The sequence below is a fragment of the Carassius gibelio genome, chromosome A14 (genome assembly GCF_023724105.1).
Source record: "Carassius gibelio isolate Cgi1373 ecotype wild population from Czech Republic chromosome A14, carGib1.2-hapl.c, whole genome shotgun sequence".
NCBI classification, from domain to species: Eukaryota; Metazoa; Chordata; class Actinopteri; order Cypriniformes; family Cyprinidae; genus Carassius; species Carassius gibelio.
The window spans coordinates 14539910-14560141 of NC_068384.1; the positions used below are offsets into that span (position 1 = coordinate 14539910).

The following is a 20232-nucleotide window of genomic DNA, read 5'->3' on the forward strand; positions in this document are numbered from 1 at the left end:
AACAGAGAGATCAAAAGTTACACTTTCTTTGCGTGAACATTTGGGAGACGTATGCAAATCTTTCACGTAGTGACGTAGAGATGTGGGTGTCTGTTAGAATGAGCAATTTTAGGGGTGTGTGGTTGACTGTTAACTTTTATAAAGAATATCTCTTTGGACTTTAGTCTTTACAACTTTATAAACCTTCTTTATGCACCAAGAGCTTGTAACACTCGAAAGACAAAGAAAAAATTTTAATCAGATCATATGACCCCTTAAAAAATCCTTATACTAATTTCTACTGTAGGTGTTGGATCACAATTGATTCAATGAACATAAACACATTTATGTAGTTTGGGGGGGCCACATTACCTTCAAAAAGTCTTCAACGGCTCAGATGTCGTGAGTAAATGACGACTGCCATGTTCATTATTGCATTCAACAACAGAAAACCTAAATCAATTAGGAGACATTATTGTCTTCATCTACTCCGGCAGTGAAACAATGGCAGAATGATGACAGCTCAATCAGGGCGGGTCTAAGGTAAGACTCCAGTCCAGTCTGTGCTGAAACACCACTGTCAATCAAACTATTGTGGGAGGGGTCTATCTGTGTGACGTCACAAAGACAGGAATCTGAGATCGGCAGTTCAAACAACTTGTAAAAGTGCATGTAGCACCGGATGACCCTTTTAAACTGACTGAAAAAAAGACAAAGAATGAAGTCAAACTTTTCAGTCACTTTGGTAGTTAAAATGGAGTTGAAATTTTATATGAAAACAAAGCACCGATACATCGCTGCTGTTAGGTTTTGAAGTTTGGATGGCCATTTTGAGCGGCAACAGCTGGTCGCAGGCTAGTCAAGTCCTGCACCCGTGCAAAAATACATTTATTATTGATGGGACTGCCAAATCACACTGCATAGTTCCTCATCCAAGGCCAGCTCATAGAACAGACGGAATATGGTGAAAGACGTCAGATCTCTGGCTCGATGGTATATTTGTGCAAGTGTATTAATGAGGGGGATAATTAGTAGAGCTGTTGGGTGTTAACAAGTTTAATTGTTGCTCTCACCTCTGCAGGAGGAACACCTTCAGGAGGATGACAGCGCAGGAGGACTTCCTGATCCAGTGCCACTTCCTTACCCAGCGGTTCCTCCTCAAAGTTCTTCCTCAGATCTGTACAGCAAAAGCATTTTATTTATTAGGTACTAGGTGAATTTGGAACATATATATGTTCAAACTTATAAGCAAAAATGTAACTCATTATTTCATTATGAATAACTGTAATTGTTAAAACAATATTTATTCAATTATAAAGTACGAACATCATTAAATATGACTAGCTGTTGAATGAGCAATATTCAGTTAGTTAAAATTGTATAAGATTGATACAAAATAAATGATAAATACATGAACCTGGTTATTGTGCATTAAAAACACATTTATTTAACTACTACTATTACAGAAATTGTTGTTTCATTTATGTCTTACTGACAATGTTTTTAATCAGGATTAGTAGTTTATGTTTAAAATGTATTATTTAAATGAACATGAATTTTATTTTCAATTCAAATTCAAAAAAAAATAAATCTAAATTTAGGCCTTTGTGTGTGTTTGTGACAGATTTTGACTTTGCCACCTTTCGTTTTAACATTATTGTCAGTGCATTAAGCAAAGACTGGGGCATTAAGCAAAAGTCTAGGGGAAACAATTGAGATTTTAAAATGATTGGATGTTTTTTATTATTTTTTTTCTTTCCTACGGGCTCTCAAGCCAGGCTATTGACTAAAATACTCCCGTTGTCATTAAGTAGATCAGAACTTGTACATCACCAGGAAGGTAAACTGCCAAGCCATTTAATCTTATGTTATCTGTGTCATATTAAGCAATGTGTTTTTTTTTTTGGTTAAGAGCTCCTCCATATATAACTTAGGGCTTTGTTTGCACCGTGTACGTTCTCTCTTAGAAGGACAGATATCACAGACCCGAGTGCTTATTAGACCCTGCTTGGTTGCTTCAGAGAATGGTTGTCTGCAGCCCCCAGGCAAACCATCAACAAAAAGGAAATCGTATTATCTTCCTTCACTACTCGATACCACACCATGGCTGTGATATCTGCACGACCACCCACTCTACCTAAAACCCCTGGGACAAGCGTTGATGCGAGTCGAATTGTATTTGCTTGTCAAAATTGCATTACTCTTGACAGAGGGTTTTCGTGCCCTCCTGACTATGGATTGCACAATTTCAAAACAATATTTGCATAAATGTTTATAGCTGTTGTGACACGAAAAAGCTTTCAGAAGAAGGTGTCCATTGAGACAGGGGGCTTGTCCTCGGTTCAGACATTGGGGAATAAGACCTCTCTCAATAACAACAGCATTGCCAGTCATTTCGTTTCCTCAAAACAGATGTCATGCCTGTCTTCACCAATCAGGCCTTGGCAAACATTAAGAGGTGAAGAGGGGCCTTTGAAATTCGATTTAATGAAATAGGATTTGATGGGAATAGGAAAGGCACAAAGGATTAGGTGGCCATCGAGTCCTGAGATGACATTGTCTTGACTTGAGTGGAAAACTGTTAAAGGAATAGTTTTAACACAGTTACAATAAATGGGGACTGAAGCTTTCAGGCTCCAAAAAAGACTGAAGCACCATACACATAACACAAAAGTGGTCCATATGACTCATGCACTATATTGAAAGTGTTTAGAAGTTGTACGGCACTTTGTGTCCAGGAACAGATGGAGTTATGTAGAACACAAACCGTTTGAGCCACTCTTATATCATTCTTGGGTGAGTAAAAGTTTTTTTCTTCTAAGCAAAGTATTTATTTAAAAGTCTTTTATCACCCAAAAGTGAAACCAGAGGTGAATCTAAGTTTACCTGCATGTCATGTGACTATTAACCAATGTCAGAGAACTCTGAACATGCAACTGTGATACTTAATTATGAAATATTTATTTTAAATCTCAGTGGTATTTTAAGCAAAATACATCAGTTGAAAGATGTCCAGATGACAAAAGTTTGTGAATGCCTGCAATGCATGTAAATAAGTAATAATGTGAATTTGTGCATTTTAATGTGTTTGAAAGACAAAGGCCTTCCAAAGACACCGTAATAGAGGGTTAAACAACCTATAGAGTGATAATTAAAATAAACATTAATGTCTTCATCAGTAGTTGATGCAATGTTGAAACACTTGAAATTATTTTTGTAAATGACTAGTGACTGGTCTTTGAGTGAATGTCCGAAAAACTGAAACGACTTTCTGATGTATACTGTATAGGCTATTTTAAAAAGGAACATATACAAGATGAAAAAGAGGTATTTGGGAGAATAAATCAATTATGAATAATTTATTGCTATTGTGTAAGCAATATATAGTCCGATTATAAAAATACAAACTACTTTTGTCTAATTACAAGCACCCAATTTTTGGATACACACATGATTTGGCGTTTATTTTGAGAGAGGCAGTGCAGTGGTGCAGTTTTTTGGTGTTTAATCACACAGAGATATCAAAACCACCAGGCCTTCTTGAGGCCATTACAAAGTGTTATATTGCAGATTAGCAGATTTCCTTGCCACAGGCTCTTCGTGATCAAACTTTCCCAATCAAACATTAAATAAGTCATATAAAACCAACTGAATCAATCAGCCTTGGGGAAAAACAGAACATAAGTGGTTAGACTGATTGGCTAAATGGAATTTCAAAATAACTTTTAATAGAAAGTATATCACTATCAAAACACTCTATGGTGGAGTGATAAAAAAGAGCAAATGCTACTGTGATGTAGAGCAGTGGTTCCCAACCTTTTTCAACTCGCGGCCCACACAACCAAACACATATGTTTGCGCGGCCCACTTCAAAAAAATTAACTGACCCCGCTATTGTTGGGTTAATAACTTAGTACTCAGAAGCTAGATTTTAAACTATATTTATTGAATAAACTAGGGCTGTGCGATATGGACAAAAAAAAAAAAAAAAAAAACTATCGCGATTTTTTTTATCAATTTTGCAATTGTGCTTTTACAGTCATAAATGCATTCAGGATTAATTTGAAACATATTTCCAAAAGAAAACCAATCAGAGCTTTATCAAAAAGTTGTAACATCTCTAGAACAGACATAAGTCAAAATTATCACTATAGTGAAGATGTAAAAAAATGTATAGACTTGTGGCAAAAAAAATAAATAAATAAAAAATCCTGTATACAGGGACTTTTTTTTCTTTTTTGCCATGCATTGTTCATAGAGCTCATTAATTGTAGCGGTGCCTCAGGTGTTTGCAGTGTGTATACAGTATGTGTATGCGGTCAGCAGTGAGAGCGCATAAATATAACGCGAAAGCACATTAAAATAATGCACGAGTGCGAATCTCTCTGTTGGCAGCAGATTTCCTTTGCTCTGTCACAAAACCAGTCCTGCTTGCTCAGAAACACGCTGCTTTGCGAGGAGAGAGTGTGCACACTTAAAACGTGTCTCCTCTCACTTAAACTGCATCCTGTTCACTAACAAATTCACTCTATGCTCATGTGTTAGACATGAATTATTTTCGCACGTTTTATTTCTAGCCTTTTACCGCAGTGAGAACGCTCTGATCCGTCAACACTGGCTCAGAAAAAAAGGCGCATCACAGACAGTGTGTGAACCTGGAGTTAGGCATATGCGCACGCTCAAATCGTGATTTGAGGACGTTTTCTTTTAATCGAAAACCCCAGAATGGACTGGAAATGAACAGAAAATAATTGGCGGCCCACCTGCAATACCACCGCGGCCCACTAGGGGGCCGCGGACCACAGGTTGAAAACCACTGATGTAGAGCACTTTAAAAACATTAGGGACACATTAATTTGGTTAGATTTGTATTTTTAACAAAACACAATGTTTTTCACAGTATTTGAAATGAGAATTGAAGTATTCAAATATATGACATTAACATTTATGGCAAGAAACACCTGTTCACTCAAAGCACCCATAGAGACCAGCTATCAATGTTAGTTGCCAACTCAGGCTCTGTATTTTCTAATGGAATGATGGAAATTAACCCATTTGCTTTAACTTGTGGTTCTCAGTTGGTTTTGCTTTGAGACAGAGATTTTAGGGCTGAAATTATGACCATAACATGGTATGAAAATGTTTTGATGCATACAAATAGGTAAATAAATATTATGCTGTATTGTTAGTTGCACTTTATTATTTGCATTTAGCTTTTGCATTTATCTTCTCCCCTTCAATCCAGATCACCACAGATCTTTGACCCATTTTGGGGAAGCACCCAGTTGAGAACCCACTGTGCGGGGCATTTTCACATTACCACAGATTATGGCATTCAGTCAAAACGTTTGTGTTATAAGATAGCAAAGCTGAACTCACAGGCAATGCGCACATATGCCTTTTGGCTCTTCTGGGTTCCTGTAGTGCTCCAGGCCACACACTGACACCAATAATCCTCCAGACCAAAGATCTTCTCCACCTGCTGTCTGGAGATGTCAATCTTCACCTGCATCACCGGCAGCCCTGGGACCAAACCAGACACAGCAAACATGTTCAGCTCAGTGCTCCAAACATATCACCATTGACAGAGACAGAGAGAGGTATTCAGAAACAGTCCTTCATCCGATGGGCGCCAGGCCCCTGTGTCAAACTTGCAATGAATGTGTGGCATATTGGTAGGTGGAGATTAGCAGCTCTTTACAGGCAGTGGTGCATCAAAACTTTGGCAACAGTGCAAAATTATTCACAGCTGTCAAACTTTTCATGGACATGGCAAACTGTCCACTGGATTCCAAAGGTTTTTTGGAGGTGAAGAGCTGCCGATCATTTGAGAGAAGGGGAAAAAAAATTAACAAACTAATATATATATAGCAAATTAAATTTTTTGTAGCTTGGCTAATTCATTAATTACTGACAGATGATGGAGCACTGTCACAATCATTGCTGACTAAACGCAGGATGTGTATGACATGCGAAACCACCTCGAAATAGAAAATCCCAAGCTCCAATATGCTTTCTGGGATGAATTAATAAATAAACAGATATTAATATTTATGTGAGCTTCCAGTGGGAGATATTTTTCTTGGTTACACAATATGTGCGTTTGCAAGAGTGGCTAGGATTATCCCATCAAAGCTCAGAGGTTTTTTTCTGAAAATGAAAATTAAAAGAGGACAAGAAAAAGAAGGAAAAAAAGAGGAATGAAGTGATAATTTGTCAACAGCAATGGGGTGAATAATGTATATATAACTGGTGTGAAGTCATCCAACAAAATGATTCATTTTCAGCTGACAAATACAAATGAACATCATCAAAGTTAACCAACACCAACAACACAAATTGTTTAATGCATAATAAAGCTCTCTTTAAAGATGAAGGGAGGGGGTTAGACAAAGATCATTTTTCTTTTCATTATCTCTGGACCATCTCCTCAACCCCTAAGCTTCTCAGATATTTTTCTTCATGGTTATCGCTCCTCTCAACACGAAAGCTTGACCTTGAAGATGTAAACATCCCCCTCTTCAACCACCTTCCTCCTCATTTCTCCCATAATCTCTATCACTCCACCCTACCTTGTTTATCCCTTCCTCCCTCTTTCTCTTGTGTGGGTTGGAACTAGTGAGCTGTTTATATTTTATTTTTTATATTACTTTTTTTTTTGGTGGGTGGGGGGGGGGTAGTCATTAACATTAAAAACTATGTATGCATGTATGTACATGTATTTAGTGTATCATTAAACAATACTTGTGCATCATAATTGTATTCAAATGCCTAAACTGATTTCTAGGCAGTTATTTTTCTGTACCTCATACAATACAACTACACTTAAACAACCATTCAATTTTTTGTTTTTGATTTTTGTGCACAAAATGAACATTCAAAATATTTTTGGGTATAATTTAAAAAAATATAAAGATTTCAGTTCATCATCTGTATATTCAAATGCTTAAACATTTCTACCCATATCAAAATATTTTACAGTTGCATTTGAACTCACATTTAGATTTTTTTTCTTTGTGTATAACTAAGCATTGAAATAATTTTAGATATGTTCTGACATTGAATGTGCATTTTGGGCATCATATAAATGTTCTTTAGGCTCATTTGAATGCTTATATATATATATATATATATATATATATATATATATATATAGTACATTATAGCTGCATTAAAATGTTCAAATTGGTTTTTGGACATAATTTCAATGTTCAAATTATTTTTTTGTTTTTGGCATCAATGCCAAAACACACATTTTTGCACATCATAGGAGTGTGCAGAGACTTATGTTGAACATCTGAACTCCCCTATGATGCCCAAATATGGTGTCTAGGTAGACCGAAACTCGTACTGCACTGCATGAGCAGTCAAGCATTTAAGGTCAATACGTCGTAATAAGCACAAAACAAATCCAATAACCACATTCTGCAATTAGCTGCGGTGTGGTCAGATGCTTCAGCAATATGACAGAAATGCATCATCTCAAATCCTGCTGGTCATTTGAGTTCTTGCTCCAACCTGTCTGTCACGAATCAATGTACATCACATCCATCACCACTTGGCAAGAGAGTCTCAGAGGAAAGAAATAGGGCAGCATAGAGAGCTTGTCTCACTATCTTGGCAGACATTAGGAGCACATGCAATTACCGTTAGATTTAAACTGCCCTCCAGTGTTACTCAGGGCGTCAACATCAAAATAGACCTCTCAGACAATCCTGCTCTCCTCTGACACAACGTCTGGACTTTAATCCTCGCTGACGGCTCGAAACACTTTTGCAACTAGTCAGAAATATGAGATTCAATGCTAATAAACTCTATAATCCAGACAAAAATAAGTGCATTGATCCAAACAAAAATAAGTGCATTGAAAAGAACACACTCTTAATGAATTGCTCCGCTCACATTGCATTTAATTCAAATTGCGTAACCAATTCAATACGAGCGGAAACAGTAATGATATTAGACCACTAAAATGAGTGATATTTTTTTAGAGAATGTAATTATCGTTCGTAATAAAACGCAAAATACAATTAAGGGGTACAGGCATAGGCCTGAATCTTAAACACCGATTGTTTTACAGTATTAATAGCTCTTTGTTTCTTTTAGCAGCAATTAGCCAGATTTCTGACCTCACATTCCCTCTGTGTTCCACGACGAACCGCTGAGGCCGCCGCATTCGGTTTTGTTCACTTGTGGTGGCCTGCACCACAATTCAGGCATGAAAATTCACTTCTCCTGCATGACAGATTTAGCTGCATGATAGGCAAGGATAATACTGTAATGCAGATTTGTATAATTAGTAATTAATAGAGTATGAAGTCTTTGACTAGGAACACCATTAAAACGTTTACCCCTGAGCCCTTGAGAGAGGTCGCTGTGGTAACCCTCCCTTTGGGGTCTGAGAGGTCACACAGTTAAAGAATAATTTACTCTCAGCACCCGCACCCACTTCCAATACTGTTAAATCCCCACAGATGGAGGAAATTATTCCAAAATGAAGACACATTTATTAGGCCCTCAAAGAAAAAAAGGCCCTGTGGAGATTGAATCGTAATTCTGAGTTATTGCTTTATGCTTGTGTCGTGTTGTGCGTCTGCATACTGAATACACACCTTCAAAATTAATTGTTAAAAATTCATAACCTGTCCCATTTTTCTATGCTGACATCTAACAAATTATTAAATAGTGACATAAAATTCTGAAAAAGAATAATAATAATGCTGCGTCCATTCTGGGTGAGCTGAACCAAGTGCATTTTTCATAAGAGACCACAGACCAAGGTCATCCAGATGCCAGGCATTTCCCAGAATTCAATGCATGCATCATAAAGAATAGTGACAATGAAAAACATTCAGTGTTTTAAAAATGCAACACTCTTTGAGAGATGCTGCAAAAATACAAACATCAGTCTTTAACTCATTAACCTTTAATTTTCAGGCCCCCCTTAAAAAACTTACATGCCTAAAAATAAAAATTAATGACATATTTTAAAACAATATAACCCTAAATTTAACTGCTAAAACAATAATCAAAAAAAAAAAAAAAAAAAAAAAAAAAAAAATGTCATCATTTATTCACCCTAATGTTGTTCCAAAGCAATATGACTTTCCTCGAAAAAATGACTTTCCTCCAACGGAAAAAAATTAACTAGACAGTTTCTAGACAAAAACACACTCAAAATATCCTCTTTTACGTTTCAGAAGAAGAAAAAGACATACGACACGATGACTATGGAACGACACGAGGGTGAATAAATCATGACATCATTTTCATCATTTCAATTTTAAACTATCCGTTCAGAGGTGGTTTTTGCAGAAAACCCAGAGTCTCACAGGAAAACGCATGGATGAGATGTTTCCTTCAGGGATCTAGCAGGGTTCTGGTCGGATTCGACGGTGCATTTACAGTAGAATCAAGGGATATGATAAAATCCCGTTCCGACACACTACACAATAACTTTATCTCAGTCCCAGCGTGACTTTGCAGTAACTGCTCAACATATTATTGCAGAGGCAAACATCTGTTTCTTGTGTCTGCACCAACAGCTCTCTAAAAGAGCGGCAAACTCTGCTAGAGGAATGACTAGGTGACAAAGAAATGCTTTATTCAAGTATGTTATCCATTCAAATGTGTGAGTTACAGTTCCCATTACTGCTTTAAAGGACTTTTATTGTGAAGAGGATGATGCTGCTAAATCAAACAGCATGTGTGTCTCTAGAAATACAGACAAGACTCACAGACCCGCAGTGACATCTCTGCTCTTATTCTCTTGTGAGTCAATACAGAGGCTTGACTGGGGAAGAGACTTTATTTTTTTTTCACTCACTCTTGTTTTTGCTGCCGGTGACCTCAATTCCACGGGGGTCATTTGCTTATCAAAGGCGCAAACCCAAAAGTGGCAGGTTGGAGTAAGTTTTCATTGTGACCAAGGAAATTCAATTAGACCGCATCTAGAGTGTGAGAAGCTAAGATTCATCAATGGGAGCTGGGATTACTCTTCACACAACACACAACTATCAGTCAGAAGGTCAGCGTGTGGCCGTCACCAGGGACTTTCTATTTTTCTATTGACTTCCCATTGAATACAGCTGAGATAAAGTGTCACTCTCCGATGCGCTGAATCTTACAGATAATTGGTTCCATCACCTGTATAGACAGCTAGTGGCAATAATGATGTTTATCATTAGTGTTGAATTAGAGAAGTAAATACACATTTAAAACACATTAGTGTTTTGAACTGTGTAGAATAATGTAGTGTTTACCCTGTTGTTTGACAAACATATCACTCTCTTGCAACGCATTATGCTTTTCTCATTACCCGTTATCACTTCTGGACATCTCAGTCCTGAAACAGCGGCCAAAACTAGAGAGGTAAACAAACACATGGATAATCAGAGCAATTCGAAAATGTCATTAAAACAATGAAAGAATTCGGAGCTGTGTCACCATGAGTTGACATGTGCTGCATGATTCTCTCTTCTCTCTATCTTCTTTTCCCAAAAGCAGTTCAATTAAATAAATACAATTAAATAATGTTAAATGAATATAAACATAAAAAAAAAAATAAAAAAAAATAATGAAACAACAATAAATTATATAAATAAATAAATTAACATGTTTGGGCTCATCTGATCAAAAGTAAATAATAAATAAAATGAATAGATAAACAGATTAAATACATGTATAAAATCATAAATTGAACAAAAATAGACAAACAATAAATTATAAAATATTATAGTAAACAATATTATATGAAATAATATGACCAAAGGTTAAAACAAGAAAAAAAATCATAATATGATAAACATAATCAAATATATAATTTACAAAAACAATTAAATGATAAAATAAAGCAAAATAAAATAACTAAAATAAAGCAAAATAACTAAAATAATAATTATCTGTCCCTAAAAGCCCACTTCAAGCCTCAATATGGCTAGGTTCCCCACTTCACTAAATATATGGGATTTTCATCTGTTTTTTTTTTTTTTTTATCCAGCAGGTGAAAAAAAGTTTAATCACTTAGGGGGGAAAAAGCACTACAAATGCATCTCTCCTCAACAAGCCAAAACGATTTGAGCTATCCTTCACGGCATAAATGGTGTATGAGGAAGGGATTTGAACATACATCTTGGGTAGCACCCCTAATAATAAAAAGTCCCAAATAATGCAGCACATAGACGAAGGATCAAAACTAGAATCCATTCCACCCCCAAAAAACCTCTCAAACTCTAAGTGGCTCATAAAAAAAGCCATTGTCCTCAGGCGCTCTGAAGCTGGATGTGTGGCCCATGTGGACCAACAGACAGGATGACTCAGTGAACGGCTGTCTCTTTTCCTGCACTAATAAGACACTGTAATCCTCGGCTCACTCCAGTGAGCAGCAGTCTATGAAGAAGAGATGAGACAGATAGACTGTTCCAGAGGCCACATTAAATCCATCAACCACTGAGGGGCCCATGCGGGATATCCAGGGACCCCCAAACAGAGCACATTTTGGGTCAAGGCTTGCCTGAAGGATCTCAGCTATTACAGGAATATTTTTTGCTAGTTCTAATTTGATTGAACTGTCCACTTGTGACTGTGAATGCGACGTTCAAGGCCCCCTGCTTGCACTCGGTATTCTATTATGGATTATTTAAGGCTGGTGACCCAGCATGTGTCTGCGGCACCAATCAATCCAGTCTAGTTCAGGCCAATACCAACTCAAGGTGAAATGACTCGCAGGTACTGTAGGTCGGCATGCTAACATGTCGATCTGCAACATGAAAAGGGGGAAAACAGCAATATTCTAGCCTACAGAGCTCTGAAATGGGCTGTGACATGGTAAGCAAGCTAGAGTGATTACAAGCACAACAAGATTTTATGTCGACTTTTATGTGACTGATATTGAATTAAATGCTAAGTGTCTGAAACCTGAGAAAGCCCTAGCAACAGTGAACAGTGAATCTGGTAGACTATTTCATAACAGAACATGAAGACACCACCCTGACCTTAAAATAATTTCTTTAAAATAGTGAGATTCCTTTGTTTTGTAAGATTATTTCAACAGGCAGCTAGTGAAGGTTACTCAAGGTGTAATTTGTCATTCGTCTGCTGATTGATTTTTTTTATCTTATGGCATCAACACTCTGATCTGCACGTAGCACCATATTGGCATGTCACTGTTGATTGCTGTTATTTATTGGATGTTTGATGCCAAATTGCCTCTGGAGAGAGTCTGTTTGATATGATGTAAGATCAGCATGTGATGATCATGTACTGCAGCAGAAGGGGGCTCTGTTTTAACACTCATAGCATCTTCAGTTGAGAGAGAACAGGAATTCACAGATCGACAGTGGCTGACAAAATGCAAATTTGCGTAAGTATTTTTAGAAAGTCGAGTAAAGAAAACACTGTCAACATCATTTGCAGGTTACAACTGGTTTAAATGATACAAAACCAACCTTGTTTACTGGTTTACTGGCTTTTCTTGCCAAAGTTGCTTAAATTTTCTTAAGCGTTTTGTCATTCAGATATGTTGTTATTCAGAGTATTACTATTTAATTACCCAAAGAAGGCAAATATTACAGTTGTTTTAAAGCTAAAGGCTAAACTATTCTAAGTTTGACTCAAATTGAAAGAATAAAGAGTTTAATTTCTATTAAAGGGGGGGGGGGGGGTGAAATGCTATTTCATGCATACTGAGTTTTTTACACTGTTAAAGAGTTGGATTCAAAAATTAAGTTGTACGTTTGAAGGAGTATTTCTGTTCCAAAAATACTCCTTCCGGTTTGTCACAAGTTTCTGAAAGTTTTTTTAGAGTATGGCTCTGTGTGACTAGATGGAGCGGAATTTCCTTATATGGGTCCTAGGGCACGTCTGCCGGAAGAGTGCGCGCTCCCGTATAGCAGAGCACTGAGAGCACAGACATTCACTAATCAGAGCGAGAGCGTCGCGAAATGTCACAAAAGAATTGTATTTTTGGTTGCCAGGGCAAGACAACCCTGCACAGATTACCAAAAAAACAGCATTAAGGGACCAGTGGATGGAGTTTATTTTTACAGAGCATCAACGGAGTTGTGCAAGTGTTTGTGTTTGTTCCCTGCATTTCGAAGATGCTTGTTTTACAAACAAGGCCCAGTTTGACGACGGATTTGTGTATCGTTTATTTCTTAAGGATGATGCAATCCCAACGAAAAAGGGTCACGATCGTGTGTTGGAACCGCAGGCGGTGAGTAAAACTGCTTAAAATATCTCTGCCTTCTTGTTAGTGCGTCCGCCTCCCATGCCAAGACCCGGTTTCGAGCCCCACTCGGAGCGAGTCGTTGCTGCTGCTGCTCTCGTTCAGTTTCAGCCTCGGGATCTGATTCTGGATCATAAATAAACGGCTGAATCTGACTGTTAGCCATGGTTTGTTTTGGTAATGTTTCACGGTAATGTCACAGCTTCCAAACGCTTTCAACGCAAAAGCCTACTGGCGCTCGTGATACTTTAGCTCCGCCCACACGTCACGCCTCCAGCCGGTCATGTTTTTCCGGGAAAAATTGGTACAGACTATCTTTCTCTTATGAATATAACAAAACTAAAGACTTTTTGGAGTTGTGAAGGATGCAGTACTACTCTATAGGTACTCAAGATTAACAGGATATTGAGTGAAAACGAGCATTTCACCCCCCCTTTAAGGTTCATAGGGATTTTAAGTTGAAGCCTAATTAGCGATTTGAATAATTAATAGTTACTTAATGAGTAGCTTAGTTACTTTTCAGACTGAGTAATTAGTAAAGTAATTTAAATACAATATTGATGATGTAATTAGTAATGGTAAATAATTACTTTTTGAAAGTAACTCACCCAACACTGGCAGTATCATAGAAAAAATATATACGACAAATAGATTATGGCTACCGCCACACAATACTAGTGAGCAATACGGTATATATGCACATTGCATATATGCACATTGCATATATGCACATTCACTGTAAACCCTAATGTTGTAATTAATAAAGAAATCAAGTTAACATAACTTCACATTACTTATAACACCAAGTTTTGCCATCAAAACTTAAACAGGTGTGTTTAAATTACTCATTGGCAGTAAAAATCTTTTGAATTAAGATTTTAAGTGTTATTAACTCAAAATTTCCATTTATTTAAATTATTTGTACGTCTCTGTTTAAAAATGATTGGTCGCGCTTGAAATTCTGCCTTGACAACAGCGCCGATTGGCCAATATAACACAAGGCGGGAATTGTTTGTCGAATTTGCTGAAGACAGCACTGACTGCGGTTCACAATCATTTGCAGGAACACCTGAAAGAAGAAATAAATAATACAGTTTAAAGTTAAATAGGTAAGTAAAGGTTTAAACGCAACGCATAAATATACACACGTTGTTTTTTTTATTTCCTTATACGTTTTATTGTCATATTATTTGCATGTTGAAAATACTTTTCCGTTTTACTCTGGCAGCGGGCCAGCTGCACAAGCAGCCAGACAGGCGTTAAAGCAGGCGGGAAGAGAGTCGTCGTGAAAGACCCAGAGTACGCTGGTAGGTAGAATAATGGAAAAATATATATTTAAATTTTGCTTAGTTGCCTTTGAGTATTTTCGAGTTATAAACACGTTCGTGTTACCAACTTTCTGTAAGAACATCTGAATTTCCCGTTTTCCTCCTGTAGGGACAGTAACATTAGCAGGCAGGTGGTTATGAAGCAGACGAGGAGGGGGAAGAGTCGAGGCCACAGGAGTAACGTTACGCTGGTAAATTTTGCTTTATTGTCTGCTATGTTTTATTTTATTTTTTATACAACTGGACTTAAGGTATAAATGCGTTTAAGTTAAAATCCCCTAACTTCCAAACATAGCCAATGTTTTACAGACTAACTTAGCGCTGTTGTTTACAATAGGCCTAAGCGTGATATTGCGGCTCGAACTTCGAAAAAATCTATTTCCAGACACTGAAATGTCTCTTTGTGTAATTTGTGAAAGGACGTTTCTTTTATTTGGTGTAAAATTGGGCTGCCGCGTGAATACTGACTTATGCCTAACGTTAATCGTTATAAGAATTTCTTTGGCCGGTATGTTACTAAAAACCGCAGATCTTTTCCTGCCTGCGACACATTTACAGAGATATTATTAATTAATGAATAGTTATGTGGAATGAAATTATATGAAATGATAGGTCTATGCAAGAAGGTAAACCTCATATATTACCTTTAATTCACAGCCTCTGCAAACAAAGCTGAATTTGTTTACTACAGTCTGGAACACAAGGGTAAAGATGTACATCAAACTTTGGGAATCTGTCAATCTTCCCGATTTGAGATCACACATGTGAATGTAATTTTGCTTTTTTAAACGGGTTGCAACAATAAGGATAGCAGCAAGTATCATTTTGATGAACAACACAACAGACCCATCTCCTCCTGACAGCCTGGAGCGCAAGCACCCTGATGTGTGGTTTATTTACAACTAGCAGGATGTGCAAAATGGTACTTGCTACTATCCTTGATGCTGCAACCTGTATAAAAAAGTAAGATTGTTCACATGCGTGATCTCAAATTGGGAAGATTGAGTTTTCACATATTCCCAAAGTTTGATATATCTTTACACTCGCACTCCAGACTGTAGAAAATACACTCAGGGCTGTTTGTACAAGGTAAAGGTAATAATGTTATAAATAATGTTGCTTGCATAGACTTATCGTTTCATTTCATAAGACACAAATATATCATCAGGAATCACAATTATTGATTTTGTTTTGCTTGTACACGTTTTTTGACAATCAAAGGGATGGTTACAGTTGACTTTCATTATATGAATAGCCAAAGACAACAGTTTCAGCTAAAAATCTCCCTTAATGTTCTCCTAAATAAAGTCGCCCACATCTTGGATGGCTAGAGTGAGTAAATTGACAGCAAATTTTTATTCATGAATGAAACATCATTTTAAATGTAAGTAAATAAATAATTAACCTTTTTTAATTAATACATTTTTGTACCTTTGACTGGAATTAACTTGTTATCTTAAAAAATAATCAAGCACACCATGCATGCATGTTGTTACTTTCCCCTTCTTAATTTTTTCAGGTCTACGTGGAGTTTAATAGGATTGCTGGTAAGATCTTGAAAAGGGAATTTTACGAGACCCTTGACCAACATAGTACATGGCTCTTGGACATTTTCAGAGCCAGAACGGGAGTTGCTGGTCAGCTCTTGATGAACCTTCTGAAGCAACAAAGGTTAGTTAGAAGTCCCAATAATTTATCCTAGATATATCTTAGAAGATAGTAGATTGATTCTTTATAAACTGCAATATAGACTTCATAGTTGATCTCTGATTAAATGTTAAAAGGCTATAATAATGTATTATTATCAAGTGGTTGGATTTAATAAAATTTTATTTTTTTCACACAAGCTATCAGAGCCAACTGAAACTGAACTTTGGTGCTTCAAGGACTACCCCTTTGGTTTGGAGATGACTCCTGCTTTCTTTAAGATGTGTTTGGTAAGTGTTCCAGGGAGAAAATGTCCAAAAGACACCCTCTCACCCTCTATACACACTCTAACACATTCACAATCTCGGTCATTCACACACACTATATCAATCTAAAGGGTTAATTCACTCAAAAATGAAAATTCTGTAATTCATTGACTCACCCTTGTGTCATTCCATCTTTAAGACACAATAGATTTTTTTTAATGGTATTCTGTAACTTTCTGTCCCTCCATTGACATCCAACACAACTACACTTTCAAGGATGATAGGAAAGACTTTGTTGCAGTACTCTGTACTACTGTACTCCAGTGGTTTAACCTCAATTTTATGAAGCAAAACGAGTGCTATGTTTGTGCAAAAAAAACATAATTTACCAGTGTAATTGTTTATCTGCAACGCCCGTTCAAGACAGTATCTCATATAGCACCACAACGTGTGAGTTTTGTATTCATGTGAGAGCAGACGTAATTGCGTGACCGTGCATTGGAGATTATATTTTTTTATAAGTTGTACTTTTTTTTTTTTTGTTGCACAAACAGATTACTTGTGTAGCTTCATGAAATTGAGGTTAAACCACTGGAGTCACATGGATTACTTTAATGATGTCTTTCATACCTTTTTGGACCTTGAAAGTGGTAATTGAATTGGATCTCTAGTATGGAGGGACTGAAACCTCATGGGTTTCATTAAAAATATTTTAATATGTTCCGAAGAAGAACGTAGGTCTTTCAGATGTGCAACGACACAAGGTTCAGTAATTAATGACAGAATTTAAAATTTTAGGTGAACTAACCCTTTTAGGTTGATATTGATGCAGTGTATGTGAGACATCGTGTGAATGTGTAATAAAAAATGAAAATTCTGTCAGTAATTACTCACCCTCATGTTGTTCCAAACCTGTAATACTTTCGTTCATCTTCGGAGCACAAATTAAGATATTTTTGATGAAATCTGAGAGCTGTCTCACTCCTCCATAGGTTTCTATTGTAATTGTAACTTGCCGGCCCAGAAAGTTAAAAACATTGTTAAAATAGTCAAAGTGACTACAGTGCCTCAACCTGAAATTTATCAAGCGATGAGAATACTTTTTGTGTGCAAAAAAACAAACAAAATAACAATTTTATTAGTCTATTCAACTATACATTGTCCTCTTTGTTTCTCTGAGTGAGTTCAAGAAGTCTAACAGTGCAGCACTTCTGGGTTGTACGTCAGAACGTAGGCTCACTATTGGCCAGCATCACACACATGACCAGCGTGAGCCTCCGTTCTGATGTACAACCCAGAGGCGCTGCGCTGTTACATAACGTAACGCTACGCTTGATAAATTTCTGGTTCAGCCACTGTGGTCACTTGTACTATTTTAACATGTCTTTACAAACTTTCTGGGCTGGCAAGTTTAAATTACAGAGAAGCCTATGGAGGAGTGAGACAACTCGGATCATCAAAAATATTTTAATTTGTGTTCCGATGATGTATTACTGCGTTGAAACAACGTGAGGGTGAGTAATTACTAACAGAATTTTAAGTTTTTTGGTGAACTAACCCTTTAAGTTGCACCTTTTTGAAATGTAAATGAGCTTGCATGTATGTGAATTAATTTTAATTTGTTAATGTTTTTTCACTAGATGTCCGATGATCACCGCTCAATTCTTTATGTGCCAGTGGGGATTTTGATAGTTGAAGATGGGACAAGATGGGTCTCCCTCTTCGATTGGAATCGTAATCGAGGAAAAATTAGTGATGGACAATCTACATGACCTTCCTGAAGAAGCAATGTGCCTTCTGTTCGGACTTCTATATGCATTGCACCTGAGTTACCCAAAGTCACTGGGATACATGTTTGACTTCATTCAGCGGATTCTACTTTCCTTGGGGCAGAAAGACCTGCAGCCTAAAACACAATCGTTGGCAAACCAGCTGTTTGGCTAAAATCGAGAAATTGCTTGGCGCACTTTTAATTGCAACACATTTACATTAAACATGGTCTTTTGAAAATGAGACTTAAAAATATGAGCTTAATGTTTTTTTTTTTTAATGTGAGTGTAATGTTCTGTAAAAATGTAAGCTTACTGTTAAACATGAGCTCAATATTTTAATGTGACTTAAAAATGCAGCTTGCTGTTAAAAATATGAGCTACTGTTTTCTAAAAATGTGAGCTTAAGTGCTGTTCAAGTGTCTAAATGTGACTTAAAAATATGAGCTTGATATTAGTAATGTTTCTTAAACTAATGTAAGTGTATAAACCAAATAAAGCTGTTAATGGAAAAACAATATTTGTATTAAATCATTAAAACAAGTAAACCATATAAAACTCAAAAATTTAAGTTAAGTCTATTTGCCTTTTTAAGTTATCTGTACTTGAACATTTAAGTTAATTCAATGAAGAGACCAACATTAGGTCAACTCAATTGAATTGAGTTGTCAATTTTGCCATTACTCAATTTTACTTACGCAACCACTTTCCTCAAATCATTTGAGTAGTCTCAACTTATTAGGGTTTACAGTGTTGTACATCCCTGTACATCTTAATATTTAAGACTACAGTTTACACTCATGCACATTATTTTGCGTTCTATATTTAATTCTACAATATACATTTTTTATATTTTATTCTTATATTTTTATTGTTTACTTTTATTACATTCTTACATAGCTTTATTTATGTATATTTTCATCTGTGTTGTTTTCTTTAATAATTGCACTGTCCATGGAGCAGACCTGACTCACATTTCACTGCTGGTTATATATGCTATATATAATTTTGTATGTGACGAATAAAAATCTTGAATTTTGAATCTATCCCAGTGGAATATGGTATTATAACAACAACACCTGGCATTCAGACTATACATTTGTGTGTTCCCTGGGAATTGAACCCACAACCTTTTGCACTGCTAATGCAACGCTCTACCACTGAGCCACAATGGTATGTTCCAAAAATGTAATGTAAAAAATATTTGAATATTATAATATATAAATATTATATTATTCACGTCAGTCTACCTTGTGTGATGATGATGACAATATAAATGTGGAAAATTCCTAAATATATGCATTTTTAAATATGCATGCCATTAATCTTACCCTGTGGGGTATGTCAACAAAGCCTCGAATAAAATCAAACATTTTAGGTGTCCAAGTTCAGTGTGAACACATAATTTTCTAAGGTGTAGACATATTAAGCATGTACTGTAAAGAACTATTAAATCATTAATCACAATGACATTAAAATTAACCGCAAGCCAACATTCATATTATCATGACAGCACTATATGGAGTCCATCTCTCCAATGCTTATGTTTCCTAAGGGTCACAGACAGGTGGGTTGCGCCCCAAGATTTCACAGCAGCTTCTGTAAGTGTGTGTGAGCTCGAGTTGTTAGTTCATTCCTCTTCCAGCTACATTTACTGGCCGCATGAGCCATGGTTGATTGTAGCAGGCCAACAACCAAGAATAAATCCAGCTCTGACAGAAGGTATTCCTCTGTTGACAATTTACACCTCAGGTAATAAATTATCAAAGCTACAGACAGACACTGAGACCATCCATCTGCTAGCTGATAGCACTGGAGCTAACAAAAATCATATCAGCCTCATTAAACCTCAATTTCTGTCAGAATTTCTTACCAGAAGCAGAGATGTATAAAGTACTAGAGACCCATACTTGAGTAAAAGTACAAGTGCTCTATCAAAAAAGTGACTTGAGTAGAAGTTGAAGTGCTCTTTAAGCACCACACTTAAGTAGAAGTACTAAAGTATTCAACATTTTTTG

At 36.6% G+C, this 20232-nt stretch overlaps 1 protein-coding gene and 1 long non-coding RNA gene across 5 annotated transcripts in view; one reads left to right on the forward strand and one right to left on the reverse strand.

The window, feature by feature from the left end:
* LOC128027592 (netrin receptor UNC5A-like) overlaps positions 1-20232 on the reverse strand; it is a 177825-nt gene that overhangs the window by 48979 nt on the left and 108614 nt on the right. For all 4 annotated transcript variants that reach the window (XM_052615341.1, XM_052615339.1, XM_052615342.1 and 1 more), the window contains exons 3-4: positions 5359-5502; positions 1053-1156 (exon numbers count right to left, since the gene is read on the reverse strand). In XM_052615341.1, the coding sequence (XP_052471301.1) occupies positions 1053-1156; positions 5359-5502 (248 nt within the window). The remainder of the gene's footprint in view (positions 1-1052; positions 1157-5358; positions 5503-20232) is intronic.
* On the forward strand, positions 14235-18960 carry LOC128027602 (uncharacterized). The gene is made up of 6 exons (XR_008186769.1): positions 14235-14313; positions 14433-14511; positions 14642-14723; positions 16052-16203; positions 16380-16469; positions 18086-18960. It is a non-coding gene; the product is annotated as an uncharacterized LOC128027602 (long non-coding RNA).